The sequence below is a fragment of the Perca fluviatilis genome, chromosome 2 (genome assembly GCF_010015445.1).
Source record: "Perca fluviatilis chromosome 2, GENO_Pfluv_1.0, whole genome shotgun sequence".
NCBI classification, from domain to species: Eukaryota; Metazoa; Chordata; class Actinopteri; order Perciformes; family Percidae; genus Perca; species Perca fluviatilis.
Genome location: NC_053113.1, coordinates 32,072,001 through 32,091,659, shown reverse-complemented (window position 1 = coordinate 32,091,659; position 19,659 = coordinate 32,072,001). Strand labels below are relative to the sequence as shown.

Sequence of the window (19,659 nt, the reverse complement as noted above, 5' to 3'; positions counted from 1 at the left end):
CACTCGTTACAACCGAGGTATGAAGCAAAGCATTTGTGAAGCCACAACACACACAACCTTGAGGCGGATGTGCTACACCAGCAGAAGACCCCACCGGGTACCACTCATCTCCACTAAAAATAGGAAAATGAGGCTACAATTTGCACAAGCTCACCAAAATTGGACAGTTGAAGACTGGAAAAATGTTGCCTGGTCTGATGAGTCTCGATTTCTATTGAGACATTCAGACGGTAGAGTCAGAATTTGGCGTTAACAGAATGAGAACATGTGTTTGGAAGATTCCAGCTCTCTGTAGTTCACCACACCTGCAATCAATCGGCCTCAATCAGCCACAGACTCAATAGGCAGCGCCTGTGCACACAGCCCTTCCTTTGTGTTTGTTTCTTTCTTTGATGCTGGACATGCTGTGTTTCCTGCTTTGTGTGCGTTATTGCTCTATGTAAGTTCCATAGTTTTACTTGGCATACTCTGAAAGAAAGTGCTAATTCAAGTATAAGGTGAGTGCCTCTCCTGTATTCCTGTTTGTGCTGTTTAAAGGTTCAACTCCTGTCTGTCAGCTATTAAAACCTGGATGCAACACAACTTCCTCAAACTCAACAGTGACAAAACAGAATTCCTTCTGATCGGCTCCAAATCCACACTCAGCAAAACCAATAACCCCACTATCACCATCGACTGCACCATTGTCTCCCCATCTCCCCAGGCCCGCAACCTTGGCGTTATCTTTGATTCCACCCTCTCCCTTGAGCCTCACATCCGTCAAGTCATTAAAACCTCCTTCTTTCACCTCCGCAACATCGCCAAAATCAGACCCTCTCTCACACCCCCCGCTGCTGAAAGACTCATTCACGCCTTCATCTCCTCCCGACTGGACTACTGCAACTCACTTCTCCTCGGCATCAGCTCTACCAACATCAACCGACTCCAACTGGTCCAGAACTCAGCCGCCCGCCTCATTACCTGCTCCAAATCCTGGCACCACATCACTCCAGTCCTAAAACAACTCCACTGGCTTCCTATTTCCCACCGGATCACCTACAAAATCCTGGTCCTCACCTACAAAGACCCTCCACCATCTGGGGGCCCCTCATACCTCACTGACCTCCTCTCCCCCTACCAACCCTCACGGTCCCTCAGATCCACCTCAGCCGGTCTCCTCTCCATCCAAAAGTCCAACCTGCGCTGTTTTGGGGACAGAGCCTTCTCCAGAGCAGCTCCCAGGCTCTGGAACTCCCTCCCCCAAGAGATCCGCACCTCTGAGTCCCTCACCATCTTCCAGTCCCGCCTCAAGACCCATCTCTTCACCTCAGCCTACCCATAGTCCACCTGCCCCCCTCCCTTTTTCATCTGTATCTTGTTTTGTTCTACTGGTTTTGTTTGCTCGTTTTGTTTTATGTTTTTATAATCTACCCTGCCCTGTAAAGCGACTTTGAGTCCATGAAAAGCGCTATATAAATTAAATTTATTATTATTAAAGGTGCTGTATATTGAACAGTTGAAAGTGAGATAGGTTTACATTGCTTGTTTGAGTTACCTGAGATATGTGCATTTGAGTAGTTCTATTCATTGTTAGGTTACGAACAGAGCAGATAATGAATGTATGTTTGTTTATTGTGGCCTTGTTTGTGGCTTTGTGATACTAACTATATCCCATATCCTTTCCCCTCAGAAACCACACACACGTAACCATACAAACCTGTAACCTGTCTTCTTGATAATGCTTGGAATAAAAGAATTTGTGGAATTGAAATTGATTGGACAGAACTGTTCTTACCGACACCTCCACTGGTCTCAAGCCAGCCACCCACACAGCCCTCAAACCTCCTTTTCAACATGGATCCGTCATGCCTTGTTACCACTGGGCAGGCTGGTGGTGGTGGGGTTGTAATGGTGTGGGGGATCCCTTTCGCATTCAGAACTGCCTGAATTATTTCTGTCATTGATTCAACAAGGTGCTGGAAGCAGTCTTTAGAAATGTTGGCCCATATTGATAGGACGGGGTCAAACACAGTATTAGTATGGTGTTTCTAATAATCCTTTAGGTGAGTGTATAGCTTTGGCAATATACAGTCATGTGAAAAAATTAAGACACCCCATTAAATATTCAGTTATTCATTAAGAAATGTTCACATATCGATGTCTAATCTTGTTTGTTTCTCTGGAAAAGAAAGTGATCTAATTGCAGGTTAACAACAAAATAACTGTTTTACTCATTAAACAAAAGACAACACAAATGCATATTCTAACTGAGGAAAAAGTTAGGACACCCTAATACCTAGTGTTACCCCCTTTTGGCTGAAATAACTTCAGTGAGACGCTTCTTGTAACCCTCTACCAGTCTCTTGTCTCGTCTTGCATGTAAAGCCCGTTTCAAGTCACCCCACAGCTTCTCAATGGGATTAAGATCTGGGCTTTGACTGGGCCATTCCAGGACTCTCCATTTCTTAGTTTTCAGCCAGTCCTTGGTGGATTTACTGGTATGTTTAGGGTCATTGTCATGTTGCAGGGTCCAGTTCCGCTTCAGCTTTAATTTTCTTACAGATGGTCTCACATGTTGCTCAAGCACCCTCTGATACACTGTAGAATTCATGATGGATTCTATGATGGTGAGCTGGCCAGGTCCTGCTGCAGCAAAGAATCCCCAAACGATGACACTTCCACCTCCATGCTTCACTGATGGTATGAGGTTCTTTTCCTAGAACGCTGTATTTGGTGTGTGCCAAACATGTCTGTTCTGATGTCCAAATAATTAAATTTTAGACTCATCTGTCCAAAGAACATTATTCCAGAAGTCATGTTCTTTGTCTACGTTCTCTCTGGCAAACTTCAGTCTGGTCTTAGTGTTTCTCTTGGAGAGTAAAGGTTTTCCTTTAACACCTCTTGTGAAGAATAAACTTGTGCAGTCTCTTAATCATTGTAGAGGCATGCACTTTCACATCAACAGTCTGCTCTTGGGGTGAACTTGCTTGGATGGCCAGACCTGGGCATGTTGGCAGTTGTTCTGAATGTCCTCCACTTGTACACTATTTTCCAGACAGTGGAGTGGCTGATTTCAAACTCTTTTGAGATCTTTTTAAATCCCTTACCAGACTCATAAGCTGCAACAATCTTCTTTTGACTTTACCCATTTTAAGTGGGACAAAATGTGGGAGTGTCCTAATTTATTCCTCACCAGAAATTGCATGTTTATTTTATTACATTTTACAGAAAGTTTTAGTTCAGAAAGTATTTTCTTCAGTTTTACTTGTTTAGTTATATTACTTGAATCTCTCAGTATTGTTAACATTGATATTAAATAGCCATATGTCTAAATATGTTAAACACACATTTTCATAGGGTGTCCTAATTTTGTCACATGACTATTTCTTTCCTAACATGAAATGAGCTGAATTGAGATGGAGGAAAGGACGGATTATAAAACAGCATGCTCATGGGCACAGACCTGTAAAAGACCCCCCCCCAACCCTTCCTATAGGAGCAAGACACCTGGACTTAGAGAGACACAAAACTACTACAAACGATGTATGTTTGTAGCAATTTGATTGAACTTCCAACAAGAACTGTTAACTATCACTTAAAACACAGGTTCTGGCTTAAGGCCCCGGGCCTATATACCCGATCAGTAATCTGTCCATGGAGAGAGGCTGAAAGAAAGTGTGTGTGAGAATTTTTAAACATTCATCTTATAGTAAAATAGACCTGATACTCAAGCGACAAGCAACAATGTCCACTTCAACCTCATGGGCATGCAGGTTTCTTTTGTGGCTGTTTTTATTGTTTTTATTTTATTTATTTATTTAACCTTTATTTAACCAGGTAGGCCATTGAGAACAGATTCTCATTTGCAAAGGCGACCTGGCCAAGAATAAACCATAAACGTGCAAGACAACATACAGTTACATTCAGTACAGTACAAAAATACAAAATACAATAGGCTACATAAAATACAGATTAGGTAGGTATTACAAAGCCGGCGCAAAGTGCGGTATAAGTGAGTCAATGGATATGCGAAAGTGATATGATAATAACACAGTATAAATAGACAGTCTATATAAATGTTGAAATGTAGTAAAGAGTCACTATACAGTTGGTGCAAGTTGTGGTCTAGTTAGTGAGGTAGATCAATAGATGTGCAAAAATTGTACGACAACAATGGTGGGAAGAATAACAGTTGGGCATGTCAGGGCAGATGGAAAAGTGCAAAAGAGTGATAGCAGTGGAGGTGAAGATGAGCAACTATGCAACTATGCAATGGGACATGACAGATAATAATGGAATAAGGTTGTGCAAAACAGTGCCTGGATGATTGAGAACAGTCAGTACAATGATTGGACAGGAGCCCAGACAGAAGTACTTTAAAGGCGGTTAGTGGGATAAGGGTTTCAGGGTTTCAGGGTTTTTTGTAGTTTATTCCAGTCATTTGCAGCTGAGAACTGGAAGGAGTGACGGGGTGACCAAAGAGATGTATCTGTTTGAGCTAGAGTGGGTAAAGCTATTGTGACCAGTGAGCTTAAGTACAGCGTATGAGTACATACCAGTGAGTTAAGCATCGAGTGTGTAACGAGGGTCAGCCAACTAATGCATAGATGTTGCAGTGGTGGGTGTTATAAAAGGGCTCTGGTCACAAAATGTATGGCACTATGGTAGACCTTGACAGCATACAGTTTTGCATCTTTGTAAGAAAAAAAATCCTCCAAACTTTGCACAGATGACAGTAGAGTTGCCAATAAAATGTTTATATGCTTAATTGTTTCTGTGAAATCCTGTGTCGATCTATCTATAGTTTACCCCTGGAGATGTACACAAAAAGCTGAATGTTTGTTATCTGAGCAGGAATCACCTATCCTATCACCTATGTTTCAAATTCCTAAATTTGTTTCCCGCATTCATTCATTTGTTCTTGTTCCTCGACTAAACATTCTCTACCTCATTTCAGATGCACACTTTGTGCCACTTTAGCACCTTTGGCTGCTTGGTAGGCAATACTAGAGCAATGTCTCCCTCTGCTGGGCGGCCTTAACTCACATGAAAACACAAGTATACTGTACTGAAGTGCAGTAACAGTACACTGAAAATCTAACCTGCACAAATAAAGATCTTGTCCCAAGTATGTAGAGGGCTTTACTCATTGCAATGTTTGTGTGTTTTAATAGAAAATTGCTTCTGGTTCAAGAGATTATCGGATCTTCATATAACCTTGTTTAAAAGCAGAAGGTAGTATTACAATACACTGTATTGCTGGTTTCCAATGCAGATTGATTAATAACAATAACCACAGCCATCCAATTATCATTATCATCATTATTGTAATATTCAAAAACTGTACAGAAATGTATATGATTTAAAATTGGCAGTGGAGTAGTCATAGCAAATTATGGGGTGATTATAATGGACAAAAGGTGAGTTTTTAGTAGGTGCTTTTAAGCCTTGATATTGGTGCCCTTAGCCTTAGCCTGGCTCACACTACAGGAGTGACAGTGTGGCACAGGATTTTAAAATCCTGTGTCACGGCAACTTGCTGTAGTAATACTAGATCTAATGTTTATATTTGCTAGCTGGTGGACTAGCAACTTTGTACACTCACCCAGGTGGTCCAAATCTGAAGCGATCTCTCCCCAGCTCTTCTCTTTATCATTCCGATTATGATACTCTTTTGATGATACATTAAACAGGCACTCGTGCTGTTGCCACATCTCCACCATCCTTTCTTCCAACTCAGTTGTCCACCGGACCCGTACTACAGCTGCTTTCGCGGACATTTTCAAAAGTTTCCGTCACTTCGGTCTCCTTGCAGACCTGTCTCTCATTGGCTATTGTGGAAGTACTGACGTAATCATAGTCGTTTCACGCCCGATTATAATCCTAGATATCAAACACGTTTGATATTATCAGTGGCCCCGATGTGTCTGCGAGCAGATCGGGAGGATCTGTGAACGCCTCACATTACCAGATAATCTGCGCCTAACATCGGAACCAGTCGAGGTCCTCGACAAGATTTTTTCTCAGATTCTCGGGAGGGGTAAATCGGGCATAAATTGGCCTAAAACTCCTGTAGTGTGAGCCAGGCATTAGATCTAGAGGCATACATTCCATTCCACAGTTTGGGTTAAGCCTGGTACAGACGGCAGGATAATTAGGCCGATTTTAGCCCCGATTCACCCCTCCTGACAATCTTAAGGATGCTCCGATTGTCGTAAAATAATCTGATCAGATATTCCTGCCGTGTGTGTTGTGTTAAGACTGCCGGGACCGCTCCGATCTCAAATCGGGGATATCCACCATGTTGGATTTTTTTGGCCCGATTTCTCCTCGTGTGTGGTGTCCCCCGGGGACAAACGAGCACGCAGCCTGTGGACTGTGGCATACAATAAAGTCGATGGGCATAACTACATCCACAACTGCAGTCCACCAGAGTACATGGAAACAAATATATGAACGTGTATTTCAACGGTAATTAATCTGTGTAGTATGTAACGACATTTCGATGAGAAAAAACAACTATAGTCCATGCTCGCGTTGTCTCCACTTATTTGACCATCGCCTTTTCTTTTGATAATGTTTTTTTTCGGTTAAAAACAAACTACAAACTATCGCCACTGCATCCGCCATGATTGTTTACTCTGAAGTCACGTCTGACCTGGGAATGCTCGGCAGTCAAATCGGTTCGTGTGTGATGTGTTGATTTTGCCGTGTGCTGCGCACCACACACTGTACGACCAAAACTGTTAGACCCGTGATTTTTTAACGCCGTGTGTGGGGTCTCTCAGGATTGGAAAATCGTCAGACAATTTTAAAATCGTCCCGTGTGAACCAGGCTTTAGGGACTTCTAACTAACTAAAGCCTGGTTCACACGGGACGATTTTAAAAATATTTTATCAGTTTTTTTTATTTTATTTGATGAATGTGGGTGCTAATACGCTAAACTAAATTAGTTTTATTTTTGTAAAAACTAAATGACGATACAGGCGGTGGGCAAGCAATGCATTCGGTGTATGCCTTACCACCGTGTAGTCTCGCATTGCCAGACCTACCTCCTCAGCGGTGCGGAGAAGGGTCTTGCGAGTTCACACAGCATTCCGGGATGGGAGAAAAACGTTCTCTGGTTTATTGGCATTTTTTTTAGCCAATCACAATCGTCTTGGGCGGCGCCAAGCGCCGTATAGATCAACAGCACCTCTGCAAAATAGCCTCGGAAAGGAACTTGTGGAACATGTGTACGTTCAAAGGTTGGTTTAGTCGTGCAACAGAAAACTCAGATTGGACAGATAGTCTAGCTAGCTGTCTGGATTTATCCTGCAGATCTGAGAAAAGGTTGTAGTCCTCGTAAATCGACCAGAGTTTAAAATGCCAACGCAAAGGAAGTCCAAGGCAACGGATATCCAGTGATATCCGTTGTGAATCTAAATGAGTGAATCTGGCGGAATTTCCATCAGCAACGGAGCAATCCCGGAAGTGTAAGACTTGTGTAATGTGGATATAGACGTGCAACACTGGCAACAAAGACTACCGCGGCAAGCCTAATGGCCGTTTGGCCAGTTTGTGACAGAGACCTGTGAACAATGCACTGCAGTAGTTGAACGTACTCTCAAATAAAATGATGCACATGCTCCTCTTTATCACTGGGAGAAAGAAAAGGCCTGGCCATGGAAATATTCTTTAAAGGGGTGATAGAATGATTATATAGGGTATTTTACACTGTTCCTTAAGGTCTCCTAATGGGGTATGTAACATTGGTTGGGCTGAAAACTGCCCGATTGCTATTTTATTAGGCCCTTAACTACCCTGTGAATATGGCTCTATTTGGAACAAGAGCTTTTCTTCCAAATATGGTATGCTCATGAATATTCAGAATGAGCTACGTGCTGATCGGTTTGAGCAAACTACATAGAAACACATGGGAGACTCGACAGCAGGTCTCACTGCAAAGTTATATATTGTTTGTCGGACTATTATGTTATTAAAATTCACTTTTGAGACTTTTTTAGGCGAGAAATCAACTATATAAAGCTCAAATATGGGACGTTTTACGAAAATTGATGGCTTATTGCAAATTTGGAGTTCATCTGCCGGTGCTGCCTGTGTTGCTGCCTCACTGCCCGGCCTGCCTTCCTCCACAGACCCCGGCCTGCAGCTCCCTTCTTCCTGCTAGCTAAATGGCCCGTGTGTGAGAGTGATAGCGCGGTCAGCGAGCTTGTTACACCAGCAATCTTTTACAACAGTTCCAGTTAATCTAGGCTGGCTGTCAACTGCCGGCATAACTAGAGTAGCTAGCTATATTTACAGTTTGAATTTTTTCACGCCACTTATACAACATATCTCTAAAGATCTTAAAGCTAACAACGGTGTCCGATTTCAAGTTAATGAATTTTTGTGAACAGTGGGAGTTTATCTATCTACTGTCCCTTGCGGCTAGCTATGTGTAGCTACAAATAACGAATAGTTAGCTTCATTTTCGGCATAAATAAAGTATATTTACAGTTTGAATTTCATCATGCCACTTATACAACATCTCCCTAAATGTCTTATAAAGCTAACAACGGTGTCCGATTTCAAGTTAATGAATTTTTGTGAACAGTGGGGGTTTCGTTAGCTATGACTGTCCCTTCAATCCTAGCTATGTGTAGCTAGCTACAAATCACGGATAGCTTCATTTTCAGCATAATTTGTTTATATTTACAGTTTGAATTTCGTCACGCCACTTATACAACATCTCCCTAAATGTCTTATAAAGCTAACAACTGTGTCCGATTTCAAGTTAATGAATTTTTGTGAACAGTGGGGGTTTCGTTAGCTATGACTGTCCCTTCAATCCTAGCTATGTGTAGCTAGCTACAAATCACAGATAGTTAGCTTCATTTTCAGCGTAATTTGTTTATATTTACAGTTTGAATGTCGTCACGCCACTTATACAACATCTCCCTAAAGGTCTTATAAAGCTAACAACGGTGTCCGATTTCAAGTTAATGAATATTTGTGAATTCCAGAGGAATTCTAAGAGGAGCTAGCTCTCATTGATAGAGCTACATCCAGCCACAGGCTCTATCAATGAGACTCAGGGACAAGCGCCGTTTATTTCCCCAATCGTTTGTTTAAATAACTCAACACATTATAATTACACACATTAAAAGATTAACTGGAACCTGTGGTAACAGATTGCTGGCGTAACAAGCTCGCTGACCGCGCTCTCACTCACATACACCGGGCATTTAGCTAGCAGGAAGAGGGGAGCTGCAGGTCCTGGAGCTCTGTCAGAGCAGCGGCGTTTAGTAGTCCATTATCCAAAAAACAGTGACTTTGCGCGGGTATGGAGTGCTGTTGGCTGCCAGTCGTGACGGAGCTCCAAGTACCTCATAGCAGGCCGGGGTGTGTGAAGGAAGGCAGGTCGGGCGGCGAGGCAACAACACAGGCAGCACCGGCGCTGAATTCCGACACACAGTCGGACAAAATTTGCAATTAGCCATCCATTTTCGTAAAGTGGCCCATATTTGAGCCTTACATAGTTGATTTCTCGCATAAAAAAGTTTCAGAAGTGAATTTTGTAATGGAATAGCAGAGATCTGCGCGACCTAGATTCGGAAGACTAACTGATCTCAGGTCAGTTGTGTAGCCTATGTAAATGTTGGGGCGTGACCGTTCTCTTAATACACCCATGGGCGTGACAAAGGTTCCGGTTTTTGGGAGGTTGACGTCAACTTCCAGCTTTGTTGGGATTCGCCCGTTTTCAGCGGCAGTTTCAAAATATGAGATTTTCATAGTAAAGGGGTGTCAATGGGATTTTGAGCTTCTATGTATGTCCTATTTACCCACCGAACTGTCGTTATTCAACTATGACTATAATCGGTTTTGCATTCTATCACCCCTTTAAATGATAGAACTCTGTTTTAGTTCTGTTGCTTGTATGCAGCTGGAAAGTTAGGCTGCAAAATTGAGTGAGATTAACAGGGTCGACAGCTACAGTTTATGCATAACGAAAGTTTTTTATGGGCCAAGGTTTCAGTCTGTGATGGAAGATGTGTAAAGCAGTGATTTTCAATGTGGGGTCTGGCCATCTGGGGACTCCCAGGGGTCAGTGGCCCTCAGCCAGGTGGTCTTTAAGTTTCCGGTTCATTTATTTAAATTATCATGATATAATTATTATTATTTTTTTTTTCATGGTTCAATGACTATTTAATTTTTAAAGTTATAATAGTTCATAGAATACTTTTTTAATCTAACAATTCTATAACTCTTAGAATCTGCAAATATGTTTAATATATCTGATATGTATAATATTATTCTATCACATTTCTCTTATAGTGTAAAAGTATAAAAAAAAAACAATAGCCTACTAATCGAATGCTAAAAAAAACTTCCGGAACCAGCAGCCCTGACAACTGACATTGTTAATCTTCCATTGAGACGTGGGATATCTTTGCGCGCTTCGTTTATATAGAGCAAAAACAAGTGGTATTGCACTTTGTTATGTGTCAAATGGACATTTAGTAACGTAAATAATGTATATTACAATTAAAACACTTTCACATGGGAAGTGTTTAGTATTTTGGCAATGCGTTGAGTGGGAGGGCCAAATCTGTACCGGCGGAGGGATACACTACTCAAATAGAGGCGTTGCAGACCGGTGGCGCTAGATTGAGGTTTCCGGGGCTACTCTGGTGCAACATAAGGATACAGTCTCCACAGATATACTGAACCGTATATTGTAATAAAGGGTGATATCATTTAAGTACTTCATCAGAGTAACTGTCTTCTAAGTAAGGTCAATACAAAACCTTACATTGGGCGTTTTGTCATCTTCACGGAGCTTGAAACGTCAAAGGGACAATGGTGAGTAACGTTAACGTTACAGGCTAACCGTTAGCAACGGTAGCTAGCTAGATGGTTAACATTCATTAACGTTACACTGCTTTGCGGCGGTTTTGAAATAACAGCCACAAGTAATCGTTATAACATTAAAGAATATCCTCCGCTAGTTATATAGTAACCCATATTATAACTCCACCCAAGGTAACGATAGCTTTTTAATGTTTAATGCTAGCTAGCCAGCTAGATAACTGCAGTAAACCATGCGGTGTATCGGGCACATAATGTTACCGATAATCCCTTTATTGTCAATTAATCACGATGTTGGTCATTGTTTTTTCTTGTAACGTTACTCAGCAGTTGATGAAAGAAAACGGTTTTCTTTATTATCTGTCATGTGCGCAACATTATGTACACGTCGTGCTGCGAGAGGAAGGGGACAGCCTGTTTCCTGCTATAATCGTAACGTTATATCTATCATTTAACGTTAGCTGATTTGCTCAAGTGTTTGCAAATTCTGTGGTTTAACCTCCATGCTCGGATCAAGGTTTGCAGCGTTTTTATCGTTTGCTTTCAGTCGAGAGTGGGCGTGGTGGTGGTGGTGGTGAGGAGGTGCTGGGTAAAAATAGACCGTCCAGTGTTAATCTTGCAAGTCACAGATATCAAAACTCTGCCTAACTGTCTTGCTAACTAGCTACCATTTTGACATCCCACATAACAAGTTGCTGCAACATGCATAGTACCCTCTTGCAGGCATATCAGCAGAGTGCTTTTAATACAGCGTGACATGCGCAACAAGCGAAAAAAGGTTTTAACATCGCAACCAACTGCGGTTACGTAATAACACAGCTCACAGGTTGTGGTTTGCAGCTCACCGTTAGCAACAATTGTTTGTCATATTGCATGGAGATTATGTTGCAACATTTTGGACTATGTGTTATCGCAACACCACCATGACAGCATTTCCTCCGTTACGTGTTACGCCATAACGTTGAACCGCATTCTGCTCCTGCTGAAAGTGTTTTTTGCAACCCCTCCTTCCGCGCCTCCCTTCCCCCCGCATTGAACCAAACCACGCTTGGTGCAGTAGGCAGGACCCGCAGTGCACCCTCCAAAATGGGAACTAAAAATATAATAAGCTATATTGTGGCACTATAAACGAATCCCTGCCCCTGTGTCTTACCCTTAATCTTTCACTACTCGTTTTATCCGTATTGTGCATGAACAGACACATGGTCTTTAATAGATGTTAAGGAAACTAAAATATCCTATTCAGTCACATACTGCCTAAACAGAATGTGCGTGCCTTGACTGTATGATTTTTAAAAGCATTTGTAGTTTTCTGTACTGGACATCAGAAAATATGATATGATCTCTTGTTTACTGATGAGTTGAAAAGCAGCAATTCTGTTTTGCTAAGCACTTTTCACAGCAGCTGAACAAATCCTCTTAACGGTGCCATGCCCTGATCCAGACACTGCTTGCTTCAGAATCAGCACCTCTGAATTGGTTGGCAGTGGACAGAGTGAATACTCTGCAGTCTTGCTTCTTCCTTTTTATTCCCCCAAACCAACGGGGTGACTCATTGAAATAAATTGACCCAAAGAACACGTGGCAATACCACCACCCCGAGCTACAGAAATGTTAGCTTTGATCTCTTTGATTTTGAACAAGCAAGGGGTGGTTAGAAACAAATTGCTTGTGCTGTGGTGCAATCACGGACACAATGGAAACAAGATGTTTGTTTATTTCATGCACTAGCTCTGTAGCTATAAAAGTTCAATTGATTGCTTAATTACAACTTTTGGTTCTACTCAAGTATGAGCACTAATACTATATTGTTCTAGGATTTATTGTATGCAGCAGTTAAGTTCTTGTAATACCTGATCATGCCAGTTGTTTCCAAGTCATCTGAGCATAATTTCATGACAGCGTGAAGGACTACACACAGACAAAAAACAACAAGCACTGTCAAGCAACAGTTAGCACAGGGGTTAGTCAATGATGATTAACCGAGCCTCACATCTGTTCAGTAAAAAAGATACAAAGAGGTGGCTAGTTGCGGTGATATTCAGTGTGCTACTTTGGCGACCCTGTTCGTGTCTCACTAATTATAGCAGGCGTGTGTATTTCGGGCTGTGCAGTATTTATACCCGTCCCTCATCACACTTTCTCAGCCTGAAGTGGGCATGTTGACTGACTTAGACAGGCCTGGTAAGACCTCACGAGGATGGCAGTGACTTATCAAATGAAGTTGAAAAACCAATTGTAAGAATGCAAAAGTAAAACTTATTTTAAGAGATTTGGCTAACATTGGCACACACATCTTATCACTGTGGGTTTGTGTAAAACGGTAATGTGTGTTCTCTTAATAAAAAAAAAACCCGATAAACTAATGTCTATGGGGTTCCACTTTCTGCAAGCAATATGACTATTTATTCAATTACTTTACTCCAGTAATGCAACAAGTTTTACGTTTGAGATTAAATAGAATACATGTGTCCAAATCTCTTATTGCATAAAATACCAGTTTTAATATAGTATAAGGCACAGCAATTAGTTTGTCCTTTTTATTAGGCACCCTCCTGATAAAGGACATACTTATGAAACACTATTTTAGCTGTTTTATTGCCTTACATCTGTAAGGATAGTCTTAAGCTACGTCATAGGCAATGACTGGGCCCAATGTCAGATAGTATCACAGTTTTGAATTAGTTTGTTTAGAGTGCATTTGCATTCACATAGATCTGTGTACTGATTAAACAGTGAAGTCTGCTGCAGGTGTTCCTACTTAGGCCTATCCAAAGCTTTCATTTCTATAATCATAGTACTGGAAGATTCACCCAAAATAAAGGCATGAAAGGTTGACTTTTGAAAAGTTTGTAGTTCCCTTCTTCACAAAGAACAGCAGCTGTGTCAGTATGTGAGTTTGCAGTGGTAGAAAAAAAAAAAAAAAAAATCGCTCCCGACACTTAACAACTTACTCATGTCGCTTTATACATATTGTTTGGAATCAGTTGACTTATTGATTTAGGATCCCATAACATATGTTGTGCACTAAAGGTGCTCTAGCACTCATTTTATGTCTGCCCTAGCATTATGATTTTAAAATTTCAACTAACCAGCTCAATTTAACATTTGACTGCTTTTTCAACACAAAAAAATTGCATCGGTCTACAGAACAAAGAACATTTATATGATGATGAAATGATTATTTTCATGATGGACTATCAGTGTTTTATCGATGTCTTCTTCTTTTGTTAACAGGCTGATCAGCTGACTGAGGAACAGATTGCTGGTGAGAGCCTACCTTAACCATGTTTGGTTTGTTTTAGGCTTAGCAGCTCCTTAAGTCTTCACCAAACCTAAGAAACGAGGGTGTTTTTAAGATATTTAAGTAACCACAGGTGTGTGAGGACATGGAGACAAAGCATTTAAATCCTGCCCACACCGGAGGGGGAAACAATTCATTGATCTCCCATGACTTTGTATTGCGTGAAGGTGCCTCCTTTTCAATTCCGTTTAACAGCAGGGTAAAGAACCCAGCACTAAGTTTTTATAAGCTGCCTATCCGAAAAATTACAGAGGTCGATGCAGGCAATAAGACATGAGGGATCAACAGAATAGGAAAAATGGGATCCTGACACTCAGTATGCCTAACGTTATGTGTGCACATTTTTCATAACATATGTCAGTTTTAGACATATCAGTCCAGCACCTCACATGTTTAGTTCCTTCCTAGCATTAAATTATCATTATCATGCACAGACTCTGTTAATGCTTAGCATGTGTTTTCTATTCAGGCCGCTTGAAAGACTGCAAGTGAAGTGTCTGCATGAACCTGAACGCTTGTGACAAACTAACGGTGTTACTCCTGTAAATGTACAGAGTTCAAGGAGGCGTTCTCGCTGTTTGACAAGGATGGTGATGGTACAATCACTACCAAGGAGCTTGGGACTGTGATGCGCTCTCTGGGACAGAACCCCACTGAGGCTGAGCTGCAGGACATGATCAATGAGGTGGATGCAGATGGTGAGGAAAAGCAACACGAGCGAGAAAATTATACTTGTTGAAACTTATAATTACTACAATTTTATGGGTAATCTTCATGTCAAATGTTCCTCTTTGCCGGAAATAAAATTACTGGAAAGTCTCACCAGTATATGCGGTGTGAAGCTATTCAGGGTATCAGTAGAAGCACTTGGCTTTTTAATTACTATCGTGACATTTATGTCATGCTTAAGAAATGTGACAATTTCCGCTGGTGGCGGTCGTCGTCTACCACATTACACCTCCCTGTTAGTTTAGTGATAATGCTGTATGCTTTAAACTTTACGTGCATATGCGCAGATACAGATTCCTTGGATAAGCTCATATTGGCCAGTAGTATCAGTAATGCAGATGTATCTGTTGGGCCGTAAGTCCTCTTGGATTTATATGCTTAATTTATGAGTACTTACTTGCTGACCAAAGTAACACCATAACCCTCACTTCTTTCCTGTTTGTATGACTGTGTAGGTAATGGTACAATTGACTTTCCTGAGTTCCTGACTATGATGGCCAGGAAGATGAAAGATACAGACAGTGAGGAGGAGATCAGGGAAGCGTTCAGAGTCTTTGACAAGGTATGTTAGGACGAGAATATTTACTAGCACCACTCAACAAAATTAGGAACGCAGGTTTTGCCACAGATGTGTATATCCTTTGTATTCTTGGGATGGCAAGCTACCCACGTTCGGAAAAGACAAAACCTGTTCAAACCCCTTCATGTAATAAATTCTTGTTTGGAGATACATTTGTGCATGGTATTGAGCTGTAACAAAGGTCACCGTTTTATTTTTCTATGACTAGCACTTTGGTTCATTAAAAGGCTTTTCATTAATGTTCCTCTGGTAGCTGAACGATAATGTTAAGCATGCTAATATGCAAATGTTTAGCATTCAGCTCGAAGTACAGGTAAGGCTAAAGAAGTACAGTTTTCATAAATAAAACTGGAGTTGAAGAGAACAGTAAACTCCTTGTACTGAGAATACTGTAGAGATAATCAAGTAATACTGGCTAAGCCGATGTAGAACACCATAGTAGAGACACTGAAACTAACTTCAGCAATGTTCAGCTTTTAGCTGCTATGTGTTACGGCCTCCATTAAAAGGAACAAACAAAGGCTCAAAAGGGAATGGAGGATGCAACCTATAGGCACATGTAACACTATGTAAAATAGTAAATAGATACAATAACCATAGTGCTTCTGTTGGCCATTGGCAGGATGGGAACGGCTACATCAGTGCAGCCGAGCTACGGCACGTCATGACCAACTTAGGGGAGAAGCTCACTGATGAGGAGGTGGACGAGATGATCCGTGAGGCTGACATTGATGGCGATGGTCAAGTCAACTATGAGGGTGAGATGTTCTTTTTTGGTTGTCATGCCATTTTTAGTGTTGCAGATGATACAATTAACACTAATTACAACCCTGCAGCTGCTTTTGCATTTTTCTTTTTGCCACTTGACTTGTTTTCACTACAACATAATCTGTGTTTACTGAAATGTATTAGAACAAGGAACACACTTATTGTTACATTACTAAGACACAAACCAGGAAAAATGTCAGTTACAGCATAAGCTTTATGGTAGGCTCTGACATCAGTTTAACAGTTTCCTGTACCAAGAATGTGTCATTTAAACATTGTTTCCTGTGCTCTTCACAGAGTTTGTCCAAATGATGACTGCCAAGTGAAGAGAACCCTGAAATTTCTCTCAAAGTTGCTTGTCCTCCTAAGATCACTGTCTTTAAGAACCAAAAAAGGAACGATTGTCAAACGATAAACAACCCCCCCCCCCAAAAAAAAATCACTTATTTGTGGAATTCAACAATTTGTGCTTCAGTACATCCAAATACTTCTAAGGTATCTGTTTAGCAAACACCAACAGAGTAATCCCTAGAGAAGTTAATGGACCAAGCTTTAAGAGGGCCTAAGCCCCGTCTTCAGACCAAGATTCTGCTGAGTCACTCAGCTCCCGATTTTAAATTTAGAGGAAAGAGCAACACTGAAGAGGCAGAGGGATAGGAACCCATGCTACAGTTGGTATAGAGAAGTTGGCTTTTTAATGATTTCCAATATTCAACAAAGAGCTCTAAATACTGAATTGAGTACTCTTCTTGCATGCATCCTTTCCGTGGCGGTCTCCTGTCACGACAAGGAGGCTCTGATCCCATCAGAGGTAGTGGTCAGACTGTGTACACACTGGAGGTATATACATTACTCTATAGCTATATATCCGTAAAATTTGTGTCACTATTGGTTATTGCAAGAGCATATAGTTGCGATGTCGGGCGTTCACTGGTGCTCGGTTGCAGTCCTTATACCTTGAAGACTTGAGACAAGAACGAGAGACTGAAAAGTGCTGATGGTGTATTCCTCTTGGGGATGATATTGTCTTCTTTTGAGTCGTGGGCATTACATTGCCTGCAGCCCTGTTGGGAGACAGTAGTATGTTGTATTGCTCCAGGTGGATTATTGTGAAAACAACACTTGAGGACTGCAGTTAATATATTTGTTCTGCAATCGGATATCCTGATGATACAATATTGATGTAATGCTTTATAAATGTGTTCTCAAATATTAATGTATTGATGACAAACTTTGGTCACCAAATATATATCGTAAAGTTTGCATTGCCTATTGATGTAGTAAATGACCTGTGACATGTTTTCTCTTTGGTTTTGAAATGTGCCATAATACTCTAAAACGCCTCAACCTTCTTGCAAGACTCGTAGTTCATTAGAATATAATAAATCTACTTAATATAATAACAAATAAATAAAAATACAAGCAGTTGAACATATTTGCACTTTGGTATAAACCACATGAATATTAAAAAGGTTCTGTTTTAAAAGAAGAAAAAGAAACCAAATGTCACTGTTGCTGCTGCTGTAACAACTGCTACACACTCATTTCTCGTCCTTGTTGGCGTCTGATCTTTGATTTCTAGTCTGGTGATTCAAACTTCAATCTGCTTGCTGTTTTACTCAACAGAATACACGTATATTCACAAAAGCTACTGGTGGTAGGGGTGGTGTGTTTTAATTTGGGCTTTTAGAATGGGACTTTCAGATAGGGATGAAATGAGGTTGTAGCAAAGAATTCAACTTTAGAAGTGAGATCGTTCAGGTTTTTGAACAGTTTGGCTAAATTTGTGAAGCGGAGGTATCTTGTGATTTCCTCAAGGCACGGAACTTAAATACTGCTCTGCTTGAGGCGTTTTAATTCGGATGTCGGGAAGTAAATGGACTGTAAACTTCTGAAGGTATCTCAAATGTAAAGATGTGATATATTTTCCATAAATCAATAAATTGAGCTTTACTTCACCTGCATTTCACTGTGATGCTTAATCTGACATGAACCTATTTTACATGCATCTTGTTTCTATTGGTTTAAGGCCAATGACGTTCATAAATACCATTCTGCAATATCACGCTATATCCTTGCCCTGCCGGTGTCCCTGTGCCAGAAAGGAACACTAATCCCATCCAGACCATCTTAGATTGGGTGAGGGCAAGTCACCCTAGCCATTTACTGCAGACACTATCCCAGGCGCAGGCTATAATTAGAGGCTCATGAGATTGCTACAGGAGCCTGTGGTAATCCAGGTCAGCTAGGGTCATGACCTTTTCACACACACACACACACACGCATAATGCAAACAACACGCCTTCTTGGTGACCGGCAACAACCAATGGGACGGGGCGTTATTATCTAGGGCAGGTAGATGTGCGGCATCATGCTAATCGCTTTAAGTAGATGAGGAAAATGAATTAAGAAACAAGAGCACTCTCAGCAGAACTGTAGCATCAAAGGCAGGTGTGATTATCTCTATGGTTGTGTAATGGCAGGCTGGAGATGCTCAATGCTGTAGCTCCCCGCCGCTGTGCAATAATGTCGTATTCATTATAGGTATTTTTTTTGAAAAGTTATGCTGGTTTCATCAAATGCACGTTAATTATAAATCATACCTGTAAGGAGCACTAGCAGTGGGTTGTTACAGAAGTTATTTGGGCATCCGTTATTTTAGAGAAAGCCTCAAATCTCCATTTTCTCCAGGGGTGGAAAGCAACTAAGTACATTTACTCAAGTACTTTACTTTGGTGGTGTTTGTACTTTTTTTTGAGTAATTTAATTGTGTGCCACTTTATACTCTTTCAGAGGAAAAATGTTTTTCCTTTCAAAGATTTTTTTTAGGCATTTATTTTCACAGGAGGAGGGGGAATGACATGCAGCAAAGGGTCGGAGTCAAACCCATGGCCACTGCATTGAGGAATAAACCTCTATACATGTGCACCTGCTCTCCCAACTGAGCTAACCCAGCCACAAAAATGTTTCTACTTTTATCTCCACTACTATTTGACAGCTATAGTTCTACAATGGTACATACAAAATATATGATGACTCTATACAGTTAGATGCAATATTATAGATTAAACTACCCAAAAGTATATACAGCTGTCCACCTCAACCAATGAATGCACCACTTAAATGATAATGCAACAATACTTTGGTCCTTCATATGTTTTGTTGCTAATACTGTGCTTTTATATTTTGAATGCAGGACTTTCACTTGTAATAGAATAAGTTTACAGTGTGGTATCGTTACTTTTACAAAAGTAAAGGATCTGAATCTGAATACTTCTTCTGAAGAAGTTGTACTATCCACCATAGTTGGCCGCAAAACTATTGTTTACCAAGCTTCCGTTCCACACTTTTATCTTTAATCAAATACCTTTGACATATTAAATGTATAAAGGTCAAGTTTTAGACACCGTACACACTGTGGCCCATAAAAATGTAATGAAACCACAA

At 40.9% G+C, this 19,659-nt stretch overlaps 1 protein-coding gene across 1 annotated transcript; it reads left to right on the top strand.

Annotated features, from left to right (window-relative positions):
* The first annotated feature begins 10,614 nt into the window (after nt 1-10,614).
* On the top strand, nt 10,615-18,170 carry calm3a (calmodulin 3a (phosphorylase kinase, delta)). Its single transcript, XM_039782713.1, has 6 exons — nt 10,615-10,825; nt 14,069-14,099; nt 14,690-14,833; nt 15,320-15,426; nt 16,067-16,202; nt 16,510-18,170. The coding sequence occupies exons 1-6, from the start codon at nt 10,823-10,825 to the stop codon at nt 16,536-16,538; spliced, it is 450 nt and encodes a 149-aa protein (XP_039638647.1). The 5' UTR covers nt 10,615-10,822; the 3' UTR covers nt 16,539-18,170.
* Nucleotides 18,171-19,659: the final 1,489 nt, after the last annotated feature.